The 16,941-nt window shown below is 39.3% G+C and overlaps 3 protein-coding genes across 3 annotated transcripts in view; all 3 read right to left on the reverse strand.

Moving 5' to 3' along the window:
• Window positions 1-16,941, reverse strand: part of LOC133839656 (metallothionein-3-like) — a 128,699-nt gene that overhangs the window by 18,459 nt on the left and 93,299 nt on the right. The gene's annotated exons all lie outside the window — the stretch shown is intronic.
• Window positions 826-5,955, reverse strand: LOC133836791 (uncharacterized; the record flags this gene model as incomplete). Its single annotated transcript, XM_062267377.1, is given in 11 exon segments — window positions 826-1,645; window positions 1,647-1,676; window positions 1,732-1,863; window positions 1,920-2,267; window positions 2,269-2,293; window positions 2,356-2,583; window positions 2,640-2,820; window positions 2,883-3,015; window positions 4,597-4,895; window positions 5,522-5,675; window positions 5,725-5,955. Coding segments are annotated over 11 exon segments (1,962 nt in total), but the record flags the coding sequence as incomplete, so codon positions are not given.
• On the reverse strand, window positions 14,946-16,647 carry LOC133839650 (NAD-dependent protein deacetylase Sirt2). Its single transcript, XM_062271285.1, has 4 exons — window positions 16,421-16,647; window positions 16,261-16,355; window positions 16,082-16,178; window positions 14,946-16,024 (listed from the first exon to the last, which is right to left on the reverse strand). The coding sequence occupies exons 1-4, from the start codon at window positions 16,518-16,520 to the stop codon at window positions 15,186-15,188; spliced, it is 1,131 nt and encodes a 376-aa protein (XP_062127269.1). The 5' UTR covers window positions 16,521-16,647; the 3' UTR covers window positions 14,946-15,185.

Genomic DNA, 16,941 nt, shown 5'->3' on the forward strand with positions numbered 1-16,941 from the left:
ATTGAAATAAGTTATATATTTACATCCCTGTTTTGATGTTAGCTAGCTCTTAAATATATATTACCATGTATTAAATAGTTTAACAATTTGTAGAGGCCAGTGTCTTAGGCAATTATTTACAGGGTATTCGCTTAGCTGTGCTCATTTTGCTAGCAACAGTTCGCAGTTGTTGTCAGCGCTGTTGGCTGTCATCTACCTGACCTGTACGCTAACGAGCGACGCCAAATGATGAGACGCTTACACATCCTTCAGCTGAAGCCTTATGAAATTCACTTTGGTTGCAAGCGATGTTCCGAAGCAACTGGTAAATGGTTGTGCCACAGACCTGTGCCCCGACTTGACTCGACTTGGCTTGACTTGACTTCATGTAAGTGCTATCCAAAACCGCTACAAATTAGTGATAATGAATAATTTCCCTAGCGGTAATTAAGTGCATCATTAAAAGGTGCTTAATTGCCAGTAAGGCAGCTTCAACGTTGCAATCCAACAAAATTGAAGTCAAGCCCAAGTACGATGGGCAAAAAGTTTCAATTTATTAAGTCCTTCAACATACATGTGTATGATGTCAGTTATGTATAATAATAAAGCATATAATCATACAATTAGTATCCTTTCAATTTAATTGATGAACTACTTCTTTTTGTTATTAAAGATAAAATACTTTAAACTATTATACACATAAAACACATCTATATTCTATAAAAAGAAGCAATATCATAAACGTATTTTATATGAAATTTAATAGTGATCTAGTAAACTTTAATAAAATGACGATTTCATAATACTTATTTGAATCATAGAAATGTAATTACTTCTATTCCTAAAATCTCCGCAACAAGAAATATTTTTCCCATAGTGCTATGTGGCAGCTACATACATATACGATGTGTGTGTGTGCGTGTCTGGCTCTCTAAACGGTTTTCCAATTACCAGGTAGCTAAGTCTAAGTCAAAAGTCATTTTCAGTTTGCATATCCGCAAAACTGGCGCACTGAAACAGCATAAGCAACCCGATTACGCTTGCCTGCGGATTTGCCGAGCACCCGCATCCGTCTATCGTCTCCCCCTTGTCCCCCCATCCGCTTCCACTCTACGGCTCCCCTATGGCACTGCACTGAAAATGACTGGCTGTCCACTTATCTGTGAAGTGGTCGAAACTCTTTGGCCAGGCAGTTAGCGACCAAATAGACCAGCAGCAGCAGCAGCAGGAATAGGAACAGCAGCAGCCGGCTATCAAAATTGTTTGGCCTGCTCCGAGGGATGTGAAAACGTGGCTAAATTGCAGCACCAACTGCTGTTGCTGCTGCTGTGCTGCTGTTGCTGCAACATGGTGCGGCTTTGGCATTGGCATCAGAGTTGGCGTGCGTGCGATTTGATGTACGTGCGACACGTGTTATGCCGCCAGGCAAACAATCAGTGACCAGCTTCCACCTGTAAACCGCAAATTAGTTGCGTCCTCGTCGTTGTAGTTGCATGCACTGCCATCGCTTGTTGTACTCGTATAGCAGCTCGAGGAAGAGTGCAACGCCGGCAATGCTGAAGCCAAAGGCCAGCACAAACAGTGCACCGGAAATGTCATCCACAACGAGTGGCTTCGGTGCCTTCTTCGAGACAAAGCCATTCACCAGATTGTACAGCATCTGCACAATTTTTTTTGTCCAGATACTTGGCCACGAACTGCGCACGAAAGTCTTTAGCATATTGTTTGGCTTTGTTGTAGAAGTGCCATTACCTCTAGTTCCCAGTGCATGTAGAGTCCTGTCTCCTGACAGGTGCGTATGTGTTTATTCAGCTGCTTCATCAAAGTCCAACCGCGTATAGAAACAGCTCGCGTCCAATCAAAATAAAGATCATCTCGCAGCACCTATAAAATAATTAACTAATTTCATACTCAACTTCAATCCAAATTCCTTCGCTTACAGTGCGATCTTCTAGCGCTGCCAACGTAACATAATTGCCAAAGTTAAAGCTGCCTGAACTCATGCGTTCCACACCCAATCCATAATTCGGACGAAAGCTGGCATTATACATGAAACTATAATCTCTGACTTCAAAGATACTTGCGAGTATTTGATCAATGAGCAGATCGGATTGTTCCACTGTGTGCACCCAAATAATCGAGGGTGCTGCCCATTTCCATTTGGTTTGCGACCACTTTTCAATCGTGTCCACAGGATCGCCATGGAAAGGCACTGTGAGCAAGGACTTTAGTTGCCCACTGTAAATGTTCTCCAACGTGATTGTGGCACACAACAAGGTGGCCAAAAAAGAAGCGTGTGGCAAAGCGATCAAAGCTGCATACAAATTTAAATAATTAATATTAAATATACTTCAAATATTTATTAATCTAACTAACGTCAAGGGCGCCGATGGCTGCTGTATGAAGAGGGCAAATATATCCAGTATTGACTTTTGCAGATTCTGTACATGCATAAAAGCTTGCTGCACTTTGTTGTAGCCAAAAAAATAGTTGGAGTATCGCAGCACATACAAAACCAAGCTGCAGGCAAAGATTGTTGACACTAACAGCAACCAACTTGCACCATTAAAAGGCAGAATATCAGTGCACCAAGCAGGCAAAGGACTAAAAAAAGAGCTCTAAAGGATCGTTTCGAATTAGGTTAGCTATCTCCAACTCACACTGGCGCTGGTCCTAGAATAGTTACAGCAGATCTTGCTATGGGATGTGAGGTTTCTGTGATGCCATCGTACCAATTGTAAATGCAACCAATGGCCAATTCGACGCGCTGTTTGTAAATATCACCCAACATGCCATCGGCACTCTCATTCTCATAGATGCTGCCCCAGTTATCAGCGCCATCTAGGAAGCAGTAGCAGTAACTCATAGAACTTAAATCAGCATTAAGTAAGCTACAAACTTACAGGCCTCGACACGCAAGTGACAATTGTGCACCTTACAAAAGGTCTTCATAATATTCGCCTCGGCTCCGTCGAAGGCAATCGAGCGATTTGCCTTATGCGAGTTAATTGGATCCTCGTTGCCTTCGCCAGCTGCCTGAGGGAGAGAGAGAGAAGCAGAGAAGTAGAGCAGAGAACATAACACACGAGTGAGTGAGTTTATTAAGTTTTGGGCGGCAGCGTCTAATTGGCGTCCATTGTTGGTCATTCGAGTGTCTGTTCTAATTTACTAAATGGCCTCGTAATGGTTGGCACACTATAAGCCACGCCTCCACCAACACACACACCAACACACTCAAACACTTGGACAACGTCGACACTCGGCGCCAATTAAATGGAAACACGTAATTTAAATCAATGTTGTGCTAAAGCCGAGCCATAAACAAAACCACATGTACACGCTTGCGGCTATCTATGTGAATGTGTATGTGTGTGTGTGTGTGTGTTAGTATGTGTTGTATTGTTGTTGGTGTTATTGGCATAAGTGTGTTTACAAATGTGCGAATGTCCTTAAGGCAAACAATTGAGTGCGAACAAAACTTCCACCAAGTGACAACAAAGAATTTTTTTTGTTCAACTGTTTTGTTTTTGTTTCATGTGTGTTTTCGGCCATGTGGTGTGCACTGCACAGTGTCCAAAGTGTGATTGTAAATGGACTAGATTTTGAGTGAAGCATGTAAAATGGTTAAATGAATTTAATATGAAATTTTGTGATGCGATTTTTTGTAAATACATTTTTTCTCTAAAAAAAACTATTGCATTGTAACTTTGCTTTTATTTAATTTCATTAATCTGTTTAAGCAGAAAGGTTTAAAATTATGTGTTTATATTGTTCGAAATATTTTGCAGTAAGCAATTACAATAAAATTAATATGATTAATAAAAAAAATGTAAGAAAAAATAATATAATTTCATCACATATTTTGTAAATATAATTACTAGAAATATTGTTGTTTTTTTTTAGCTGCTGAAGATTAAAAAAGTAATTAACATAAATTGATTTTCATTAATTCGTAATACATTATTAGCATCAACTATTTATGTTAGCACAATAATAGAGAGAAGAATTACCTTTTATTTGCAGAGTATTGAATAGACATCAATTAGGAATTTCGCCCCACACAGCGCATATAACATAACAATATGCTTAACTGAATTATGACACGCTTGCGAAAGGCGAATAAAATAGGACTACATGCTGTTTAGTTACCCAAATCGTTGTCCACAACAATAACAGCAAACACTCGTAAGTCTGGACACACAGCAAGGGGGCGACCACCATCAGTCCACAAATTGTGAGCCACCCGTTCAGATCAGAGACAGAACAGAACGAGAAGCAGCAGTAGAGACAATTGGGGGAAAAGCAACCGCTGGCCATTTATTCATGACCACTTGGCACAGTGTTCAAATGCGACGAGAACACAGCATTGTGTATGTGTGTGTGTGCAGATGGAGAGAGTGTGGGAAAGAGTGGTGAGCTGGGGGAACGACCAATTGGCTTTGCTTAATGCCAGCGTGCAAATCTCCGACATTTGTGTGTGCTTTGGGCGTGCCGACAACTCGAACAACAAACAACAGCAGCAGCAGTAAGAGAGAAGGAAAACAAACACGAGCAGCAAGCAGGGCAGGCAGCAGGCAGGAATAACGATAAATATAAACTTAACCGGCAATTACTTACCACATAATTAGTAACTGTGTATGGCACATAAGTAATGGAGCCCAAGCGAAGCGAGCGCCTCTCCAGATTGAGCAGCTTGTTGGGATAAAGTTCGACTCGGTTGGAAAAAGTTTCGTTCGGCAAGAATGCGTCCAAGAGTATGCCATCCAAATTTCCACTGGCACCGACAAACTTTTGTGTCCACAGCTCGAAATTGATGTCGCGGTGTGGTAAAGCTGCCTCTCTAGATTCCTCTACTTCGTCTCTATTTGTCTGAGGTTGTTGTTGTTGTGGCCGCACCAGCAGATGGTGTGGGTAGACTAAGTCGGCAGGCATGACACAAGTACAACAATTGGTTCATTGTTGCAGCCAGCCAAGGCAAAGACAAAAGACAATGGCAAAAGACAACCAGCAACCAAATTAAGTCCCAGCCAATAACAATAACAGTCAGCAGCAAGCAGCAAGCAGCAAAAACAAGAAGAGAAAAAAAAACAAGAAAAACAAGAACAAGAAAAACTTTACAATTGAACAAGATGCCGTCGAGCGTGGAAATTATTGGGCAGTGGCCGAAGTTTTAAAGCCAACAAACAAAACTGATCAACTGAGGCGCCCCGCAGCTCTTTTTGCCACGTTTTGTGTGTGGCAACTTCGAGTGTGAAACTTGAAGTTTTTTTTTGAGTTTGACTTGTTCTGTCAGTCGACCACCCAAGGGAGCCACGTTCAAGTCCGCATTTTATTGCCAACTAATGTCAGAAAAACATAAATAAAGAACGAAACTCTGCTAAACAATTCCTCAAACTGCTAAACACGAAAAGTAAAGAGTAAAGTTGAAAGAGATGTTGTTTTATAAAAAAGGTTTAGTAAATCGCAATCGATAGTTTTGTATTAGTGACACTTTAAAGCACTGTCCACAAATTCACATTAAAACTAAGACACTTGTACTCACATTGCAATAGTTCTGAGCTTAGCAAATCCTTGGGATTTTCATGCTCGCACAGAAACAGATACATTTTATCCTTAAGTCGCACATTCGCATTGCGTGTGGCAAAATAGCGAGCGTGCAGAAATTGCCGCGTCTCTGGCAAGACCGTAATAAAACCCTACAACCAACAACTGATTAGGATTTGCTTCAAATGGACTTCAACTCACTTCAGTAACGCTCGCGTTGACAGTGCGAAGTATTTGCCACTCAAGGCTATCCTGGCCAACGGGTAACTTGGCCACATTGATCCACTGCAGCTTCAGTGGTCGACTAAGATTATGTAAAGAAGCCTGCAATGCATCGAGATATTCCAGTTGAAGGGGCGACGCTTCTTGGCTCACATTATGCACGATCAACACGGAGGAAAGTGTTGCAAAGTATTGTCCAACTGTCAGAATTTATCACCTTGAGAATACCTCAAAATATAATTGTAGTCCCCGCTTACCTATGATGTGAATGAGTTTGCTCAAATGCGTTAGTTGCAGCGTCAGCAACATGTTGAACTGCTTTAGGCCAACAGCGAAAGAGTCCAAAGTCTTTTATAGCTGAACATGTGTTTGCCAAATTGCTGACCATAAATTGGCTGGCAAATTGAATTTAATGAGAGTCACAAGGGCTAAACTGCTCCATGCTGCTGTTTAGTTACCTTAGGCCATGTTTGCATTGGCATTAGCTTAATTAAAGATACACACACATTGCGCAGCTCATATAAATATTGTTTAGTTAGGCCTTCAAGCCAACAAAACAATGCAAATAAATACGCAAAAGGGTTCCAAGAATGGGGGAGGAAAGAAGGCATCAAGTCAACGCATCATCATCATTGTATAATATACACAACATTATCCAAGAGCTGGCCAAAGGGAAGTTCGTCACACATGGCACACACACAGAATTGTTTGTCCACTGCATGTAAGCAGGCTTAATAATAATAATAATACACATACATACAAGTTTGCATACATATTTACATAAATAGGTCGAATGGATAACTGTATGCCCGATAGCCCGATAGCCCCAAGAAATTGGCCAAGTGTGGCATTCGAGCATTAGATTAAGTTAATAACAAAGATACTAGCTGAATAGCAATACACATTGTATAAAGCATATTAAACGCAGAGCTTTGGATGAATTACTGTTAACCTTTGGTATTGAAATTTAATGAAAATTCAGTTCTGGTCAATTTTAAACTAATTTATATATTTAAATATATTTTTCTTATAAATTTATCATTAAAATATACTTTTATATTTGTTATAAGGGTAAAGCTCTTGATAACAGAAATCTGATTATCTGATTAGCGATCCGCTTGCGATGTTCGAAGATAATATTAAAGTTTTATTGAAGTGCTTTAAATTATTTCTTAATGGAGCCACGATAGAAATTTAACCTGAATAATTTATTTTTCCATACAACTTTAACTAATATAACCTAGATGCACATCATTTTAACCTAAAAACTGTATTTTTGTTATACAACTTCAAAGCTTTTTAAAGCCAAATGCATCATAAAGCTACTGTAACATTTTAGCTATTAGCGGACTTTTTGAAAAACGAATCTAAAAGCATATTCGTTTATCTTAACCATTCAATTTTTTTAACAAAACCTTAAAGATCTTGTCTACATATGGCTTCTAAAGGATACTGTGCGAATTTATATATTGTGCATTAAAGCTTGTAAAGCTCTTGTTACTAGACAGTTGATTTAATTTAATGAAATATTTAACCACTCAATTTTAAACATCTTGCAAACTCTACAAAACTCTTGTAAAGCTTCTTAAATATACTATGCTACTTTTTACTTTGTGCATTAAAGCTTGTAGAAAGTTTATTATATTTAATGATTTTATTGTTTTTCATTATATAAAACCAATTGAAATACAATTGATATTTATTTTCAGCATGACCATTCCTTATGTTATACTTCTTTAAAGCTTTAAATGCTCTTACTGACAGAAACTTGATTAAATAAGAGTTGTATTCATGTGCTTTAAACGCAAATTTTCTTAGGCAATCAAACAAATGTGTCACTTTGATCTAAATAGTTGCAGTTAAAAGGACAAACTGCAAAGCTGCAATGCAACAGATTTACTTGCCGAGCCGAGCTGAGCCGAGTGTGTGCTTTGCCAATTAACTAACCAAACAAACAACCCTAATCCGACCACAAATGCTGCAACAACAACAATAACAAGAACAGGGACAACAATAACAAGAACAGCAAATGAGCAGGACACGGCATACGGGAGGCAGCCAGGATACGGCAGGACAGCATAGCGCACAAAACCAGTTAACGCATTGACTTTCATTAAGAATGCGGATAAACAAGCAGAACAATCTGTGGGTCGACAGCCGTAACTGAGACACCGGACCAAGTAGCAATTGAAACAATTCAATTGCTCACTAAATGTCTCCCTCTCTCTTTGTGTGTGTGTGTGTAAGTTAGTGCACATGTGTGTGAGTGTGTATTTAACCACAGAACTGGCAGTATTGCCGAGACAGATTAAGGGATTTGCACAGAGTACAGCAAAAAAAATACAGATAAAGAGAGAAAGAGAGAGAGAGAGAGAGAGAGAGAGAGAGAGAGATTGAATGCGAGGCACCTACAAAAGAAGAGCTTTACGGCTGCAGTTTAGTTGGTTGAGCAGCACTCACCATTTTGTGGATGCACAGCACAGACGTTGATTTCATGGGGCATGCAACAGCTACCCCCACTCCCTATCCCCTTCCCCTCACTAAACCATTATGCTGCCAGTAAAAATATCATGGGGCCAGGCAATTAAACAGTCAAGTGCCAAACTCGGCGAGTTTGCTGGCCAACAGCTTCCTAACTTGGCCTCAAATTAGCTATGAGCGGGGTTCGTTTATCCATAAATATGTGTGTTGCAAATAGAACTGAAGTTTTGTGCGTGTCTTTGGCAATTTACACAGCTCAGACACGCAAACAAAAGCACCGCAAAGAAGGCAGACTCTGATGCTGGACTTCATCTTGCCATCTGCTTTGAGTGCCACATTAAATGCAGTTGCAAGTTAATGAAAACTGTTGCCTCATGCGGAACACTGCACTTGAGAGAGCAAAACTTTAAATGCCCAAAATATGATGCGCTTTAATGCCGCAGAGACTGCCAAATCCATTTGCAATGAAATAGAAAATTATAATAAATAGAAAACATGCGGTTGCCAAAAATTTGCATTGGTTTCATTTCGGGCAACGAATCGAATTATATCGTTATATTGAATGAGTGAGAGAAGAGGAGGAGGAGTTGATGTGTGTCAGATTGAATTTCATTTCGAGCAAGTAATAAATATATATGTAGATAGATGTAAGTGTATGTTTCTAGTATCAATTTAATTAATGCGTGTGTGTAGCGTAACACTTCATTTCACAAGCACTCAAAACAATTGCAATCCATCACATTCAGCGAAAGGTTTATCCAAAGCGACAGATGTTGAATGGGAAAGCAAAACCGTAATGCAAAAGAGAGCAGAGTAGTTGCCACAAAGCAATGCATAGAAATGCGACAGTATTTACATGCTAATTAGCTGGCACATCAAAATTTTACCACAGTGTGTAGTAGTGTTTGTATCCTTGAAAGGACAACATGAATTTTCTCTGCGCATTTGCGAGGCGAATGTGTAACAAAATAAATTGCAAGGCCGAGCGTAATATTTCTCGCACAATTATGCAGATTGGCTGGCTGTGAACACACACAGAGAAGAGAGAAGAGGAAGTGGGAACAAAATGAAGCAATTGCTCTGCATCAGCGGGGCGTATACGTAATATGCGCAAATATTTGCTAACTGAAGCCGAACGTCATGTTTGCTTGACTGTCCGGGGAAACTGTAACTGCAACTGCAACAGCAATGGCAACGGCAGCTGCGAATGTTTTATATTTACTTTTGCCTTTTTTCGGCATTGCAAATTGCATTTTTGCCATGATTTGTAAATAGACTTGAGTATTACGGGTATTTGTATTTGTATTTGTTGTATATTTGTATTTGTACAAGTATTTGTATTTCAGCTTTTATTTCTTTTTCTCTTGGCGGTTTTTTTTTTCGGTGCACTCGTAAAGTATTTGTGGGTTGGGCGCAAACACTCGAGCGTGTAAATGCACACACACACACACACACTGAAATAAAACTAAAATAGAAACACATTTCATTTCCGTAAGTTCTTGCAACAGCATATGCCACAAACACACACACACACAGACAGAGAGACATAAGCACAGTGGTTTTGGCAAATAAATACAACAATTTCCTACAATAAAATATTGAAGTTTATTCTTGTAACTTGTTTTTTTTTTTAAACTTCTTTGATTTTGATTTAAACCACTGTGCGACAGTGGTGCAACAAAATGTGGCAGCTAGCCAGAAACAAAGTTGGCGATAAACCAGCGAAATCGATTGGAAATTTTGTTTTTAACGAAATTGCAGCTTAAAGCGTCAACGCAGCTTGTGACTGTCAAAAAATGTGAGAAGAAGAAGAAGAAATGGTGTTGAAATTGAACATCAGCTCGCTCTTGATGATTATGACACAGAAAGTCTTCGTCCGACATTTACACTTAACAAATGTTGCACTGTGGATTTTCTTGATAATCGCCTCTCTCGTTCAAGTGTGCAATTCAACTGAACAGCAGCAACAGCAACAACAACTACTGAAAGAAACAGTTGCAATGGTAACAATGCTCGACGGCCCAAAGTCCGGAGTGCGGTCAAGTGTTCTGCGCCGGAAACGAAGTGTAATGAAAGCGTGTAAAGTGCAAATCGAAAATGCAATACAAAATACTCCAAGCTCCGTGCTAACAGGAGGCAGCAGGCATTTGTAATGTTCCCCTCTCTCTTTGCCCCTTTTACCTGCCTTTTTGGCCGAAAATTACCAATGTCGACAAGGCGATAAGGTAAAGGCACCAACAAGAAGAAGCCAAGGCGAACATCCTGAACGTAATGCTGCAGCAAATTGTTGCAAGATTTTTATGTGCACCTCGTTTTCCGCTGCTAAATTATTTCTTTAATTAAATGCTGTTAATTTTAATGTTGTCCAGGGCAGCTCGCTGACTTATCAGTGACACGTGCAAAAAATCAGCAAACACCAAAAAGCGGAAAAGCAATGCGAAAAACTAAAAACTATCGAACATGTAATATGAAAAAAAGGTAAACGGAAAAACCGAGTTCAACAATTTCCGATGCTCTACTAAATATTTAAAACATCAAATTGGTTTGGGAGCAGGGAGGGAGCGAGGAAATGTTGTAACGCATGTAACATTTGAATAAATAGTTAGACAGCAGATACTTTTTGCGCAGTTTAAAAACCAAACACACGCACACATATGTGCAGTGGTTTTTCCATCTGTGTGTGTGTGTGTATTATCAGTCTAAACCGCATTTTTATATATTATTAACAATTACATTGCATTCACAAAACCGCCAACGAATTAAATATTGATAATTGTTTTTACAAATCACATTTTTTTCTTCGTTGATGACCGCTTCACCTCATAAATATAATATGCAACTCACATAACTATTTATTTAAATACATTTTTTTGTTTTTTTGTGTTCATTCACTTTGTGCGCATATTTTTATTTGGTTTTTATTTGCTTTTATTAATCGAATCGGGAGAGATAGATTTAAATTTTATGGCCATCAAGAGTTTAGAATATTTTTCAATTACCAAAACTATTTGCAACAACTATTGTTGTCCATTTTTAATTTGGCGTATTTTCTTTTGCAGCGTAAAAAAGCGTAAATCCTTTTGTTCTATGCGCTGTGGTTCATTCCATGCAACAACAATTAAATGCACGCAATTGCATGCCCCTTTTCACCTGGGATCAAACAGCATTGCCTCACCTCAGCTTAGCTCTCAGTTGTCCATCTATTTGTGCAGCTCTCTTTTTATCTGGCGGAACACACAAAACAGGCTTTCATTTATTCATATAGGATTGGCTTTGCCAATCAATGGACAACATCGATGACGGCCGAGTCGAATTGAGTTGAGTTGAGTTCAGTTGCGTTGCGTTGAGTCCGATGCCAATGCCATTTCACTGAGCTTTCAGTTGTTGTGTGCAGTTTTCCATCTCTGTCACAGATTTTCCGCAGCAAATCAATGCACATGCGGTCGCTGTGGGTATCTATGTGTGTATGTGTGTATGCATGTGTGTGTGTGTGTGTCAAACGTGATTGAAACGAACAAAATCAATGCGAATTATTTGGTTTTCCAATTCGTTACACTTCACTACAGCGCTCAGTTAATTAACGCTCGTTTTTTGCCCCTCCCCATCGAAAACAACAATTCACTGCATTTCCAATGAGGGTGGAGAAAAGAGAGAGAGGGGGTATAAGTGGGAGAGGGGGGCGATATGTTGCCTAAAACCTTGTTGCTGCTGATCTTTTAATTGTTTTATTTCATATCTCTATTTCAATGCACATTTTTCAATTGTTCATCAAATAGCCGCAGGCTGCAAAATTTATTTTAGGCCACCGCATAAGCCGCACTGCTCATTTGTAGCCAACAAAACCGCCAATTTGGCAGTGTGGCTGTTGGCCCCAAACACGCCCGCAAACACGCTTTTATTGTTTATACGTTATGTGTATCTCTGTGTGTGTGTGTGCAACCCATCATTATCAATGTTGAGAACGAAAAAAGAAAAAAAAGAAGGAGAGACAGACACATCACTAAAATTGTCGCTTGGTTATGCAAGGACATTTTAAGGTGCTTGTAAAACACGAGGCATGAAAATAAACCAAGCTTATCGCACTTTAATTTCTCTATATGAGCAACCCACTCTCCCTCCTCTAGATCCCCTCTCCCCACGCACAGAGCAATACCAAGACCGAGACGAGTCGCAGCATTTGCCGGCGACGTAAATAAAAATTTATGACCACAAAAGTATGCTACAAAACATGCGCATAAAATGATTATGACGATTATGTTGTTGTTGCTGTTGATATTATGGCCAAGACCAAAATACCAAACACCCAAGATGAAACATCAACACATGTGCAGTGCTAAACGGTCACACGCACACACACTCACACATATGTTACACACACAGTCACTCGTATATGTATTTATTGGCACAAATTGCTTTTTAGAACAGCATTTTCTCTCCCTCTTTCTGTCTGCATCGCTTGTGAGTTGTTTTCTTCTCTTCTGTGTGTTTGTTTTTTTTTATTAAAGCAATAATAAAATATTCATAAAGATTTCGTTTACGCAACGATGACAACATTTTACCGCCTATTTTGCAATAACAACAATCTTTTGCATTCGTTACTCGTCTCCCAATCTATCAGTGGATATATTGTAGTTTATTGGCTCATCTAACATGCATGAGTTATTGTGTTTGTGGTATGTTGAACGGGGTGGGGAGGGGAGCGTAGCGATTTTAAAATGATTCGGCGAGTGTATAACTACGATATGTTCATTTAAATGGCACCACGACAAGCTGTGGCCGCGCAATCATGTCAAGAATTCAATATCAAAATGCGCGCACAGCTGTCGCTGATGACATCGAGCAGCAGCAGCAGAAGCAGCTCAACAAAGCGGCCCATCACCACCCACCTCCCAAGTCCTTCCCCCTGCGACCCTTTGTAGTGCCTTATTGATGAACTGACTTGTAGTTATGAGTGCCACAAGGCGCGAGGCGAGAGGCGGGTGCAAAGTTTGATTACAAATATGAAGCATGTTTATGGCACACACACGCACACTAACTAATATTGCACAGTGGGGCAATATTCAATTCAATTGCCGCAAGTCCCATTGCAATTGAGCTAAAGCAACTTAACACATTCGCAATCAAATTTGATGCACTGAACAAGTGGGTCACATTCAATAGAATACGAGCAGAATTCAAAACTAAAATTTACTATGATCAAAATATCATTATTCAAATAAATAAATCATAAATATAAATCATATATATAGTAACTGAAATATTTTAATTTTTAGTGGTAAATATATACAATGGATATACTTTTACTTATTTTAAACTCGCTCTTTTTTATTTTTAAAATATATGAAAATTTACAATTATGTAACATTTATTCAGATAAGTTTCATTTTATGACCTAATCGCTTTTTATATTTTCTTTCACTTTTCTAAAACAAAATTATTCAATTTGTAAACATGTTCTACTAAATTTTTTTTAATTAAAATACATTTGTTTAATCAAAAATTTCTTCTTTTTAAATTTTATAGATAAATAAAATAAATAAATGTATTTTTTTTTTACTTTTGAATTAATGAGAATTAATTGATTTCTTAACTTATACTGAATTTGTCTTCGGTATGACTCTCTATATAAATATGCATAAAATATATGTCAACATAATTAAAAATATAATATAATAAGCTAATTATTTTCGTTGACTATCAAAATAAATAAAAATATAATATTATAAGCTAATTTTTTATGTTGACTATTTACATATAGTATACATAAAAGATTTCTATCGCTTTTAAAATTTCCTAATTTGTCCACGACTAAATCAGTTGTCGTCCCACTGTGCAAAACTGTCCATGCATGCATTTAATGGTGTTTCCGAAATTGTATTGAGTAGCTGGTGTTATTCAAGTTCACAGCACTTTGGGCCAAGTTAAGTCATTCGGGTCAATTGGCGCACTTATGTAGCAAGCAGATAGTTGCAACAGTCACACTCGACATATATGTATATCGATAATGGCTGATGATCTTATCAATCAGTTTGGCATGACTTCGAAAGCCGTTCAAGAAAGTCCATTAGTTTAATTACCTGGCATTTCTAAGATGTGGCGAACTGCAAAATCAACTCGCAACTTGCCACTGCAGCAGCAAGTTGCGAACCTGCAACAAATTGCTGCACTCAACATTTCCGATGTGTTTTCCGTTGTCATTTGCTGTAGCGATGCTGCCTGCATCTGATTACTTAATGCATTTGCCCATTTGGCCAGGAAGGAAGACACGATGAGCGGGAAGGGGGAGGAGGAGGGTAAAAGTTGACATGTCACCATTACTCCCGACTGATTTAGTATCTGTGGCTGCTCTCACTCGATTATTCTGTAGCTCTGCTTGGTTTTAATTAGTGCACACGAGTGGCTGCATCGTTCGTTTAAGTTTGAAACTCAGTTACGAGCTACGGATACGTATTTTCTATGTGGCCAATTCAACGCAGTCGCAGGCGTCAACACCGGAGTCCGGGATTGCATCTAAATATGTACAAACACATGCGAGTGTGTGTGTGGCCATGGCGGACAGATTGTGTGTCATTAACGTGATACAACCAGGTCGTAAAGTGGTCCAATCCACAACTGATAGCAGATAGTTGATAGCTGATTGTTGTTGTCGGTTGTGAAAGTTTTAGCGACCCGAAAAAACCGCTAATCTATTTTTTTTGTGGTGGAATTGAAACAGCTGCTTAACGGTCAAGATAAAACATTTATAAACATCTATATATATGTACATATATATATGAATATTAAAATATATATATGTGTAGTAAATATACATATCTGTACTCATCCACGCATTCATTATCCTACAATTAGTCATGTAATCGTTCAAAAAATTCATTCCATATTGCACGCATAACATTTGCCTAATTTAAATCTATCCCCTGTTAAAACCCACGCTTATCTTTTATAGTATACCCAGTCATCTATTGCTTCGAACTCATTGGTGAAGCAGCCTCTTTCTCCTTCTCCTCCTCCTCATCATCCGGGAGTTGCTGTCCAGCATCGATGAGCTGCTGCAACTCTTTGTCCCAGCCCAAGGCTTCGGCCAAGGCCAAGACGCCAGCATCGCAATCTCCCAAATACGCCACATCGCGTACATTCTTGGCCTTGCCATACAACAGTGATCGCTTCTCGGCAGGATCCATCCAGGGGGCAAAGCTCGAGCGTCCCACAGCATCGCGATTGATCAACAACCGCACACAGCGCGGACCTGCGCGCTGGATGAGCGAAGCAAACGGCATCACCTCCAGTGAAGTGCCCATAATGATGAGCACATCGCAATCCTTGAAGTCCTCATCGGGACTGGTGTAGAAAGAGGACGGCAAATTCTCTCCAAAGAACACAATGTCCGGCTTGACCAAACCCTTACACTCGCAACGTGGCAATTTGTCGGAGAAGATCTGCTCCTTCATCCAAGCCATATCATATGCCCGCTTGCACTTTAAGCAGTGATTGGTATAGAAGCTACCATGGGCCTCGATGATCTTGTCATCGGGCAGACCAGCCAAGCGATCCAATGTATCGATGTTTTGCGTGTAGTGACGTTGCAACAATCCCTTGTCGTGCAACAGGCGCACAAAATAATGTGCTGGAGTCGGCTCAAAAGAGCCCGGATAAAGTTCCTTAGCCAGGGCAAAGAATGGAGTCGGATTCTTCTGGAAATAGTCCACATCAAAGATGGCTGTTGGATCCGGCAGCTTGTACTTCTTCAGGTTGTTATACAAACCGGTGCCCGGGGAACGAAAGTCCGGGATGCCAGCAGCTGCACAATTGTTAATGTCAATATAATTGTATATTATATAGTTGTAGGGCAACTTACAGGTAGAAATACCAGCACCCACCATGGTCACGATGTTCTTGAATCCGTGCTCGCGCCAATGCCTTATTAGGCCCTCGAATGTCAACTCCGGCATTACCTTCAAAACAAGGATTTAAGATTTAGTGAACTTGGCAAATCCAAGATTCATCTGTCAACAGGTTTCTTTTGCTTGAACTCACTTTATCGACAGCAACTTCGTCGTCTGGTGATGTGCTCGAGCCCAAGTTTAAAGTCTGTGAAAAAAAACGACGAATAACATCCATTGTACTTTTATCTGGAAAAAAAACAAACATTTTTGACTACTAGATCAACTATTTACTTCAATGTGCTTTATTAAACCTTCTTCGTTGTTGTCGCTGTCATCAGAATTCGATGATGTTGTTGTCTCATCCTGTTTCTTTTCGTTGTAATTTTTATCGCTCTCCTTTTTCTCACTCATGGTTGTCCAAATGTTATTAACAGTTTGCAAGTAAAATGTATATGGTTGTGTTGTTTTTTTGTTTTCTGTTTGATATTTCTCTGAGAAATGTGTGTCTTATTTGACGGAGTGCGACCACAAGCGACATTTACTAAAAAATACTAATTTCACCGAGATGGCATATACCAAAACACACAGGAACTTCACAAATTGCAGCCTGGTCACACTTTTCAGAGATTGCACAAAATTTACAAATCGCGAGTGAAAAAGTGCGCATCATTTTAAACAGTTTGCGTTCACTGTGGTAATCAAAATATATAGTCGGTGGCCTAAAACATTTCTTTTCGCTGCAATCGAGTGGATTTCTATCACTAATCCGACATTTCTAAAGGAATAGTATTGGTTTGGAAATATGCAAATTCGAGTAACGGCATTTTTATTA

Source organism: Drosophila sulfurigaster, chromosome 2R, assembly GCF_023558435.1.
Source record: "Drosophila sulfurigaster albostrigata strain 15112-1811.04 chromosome 2R, ASM2355843v2, whole genome shotgun sequence".
Taxonomy (NCBI): Eukaryota; Metazoa; Arthropoda; class Insecta; order Diptera; family Drosophilidae; genus Drosophila; species Drosophila sulfurigaster.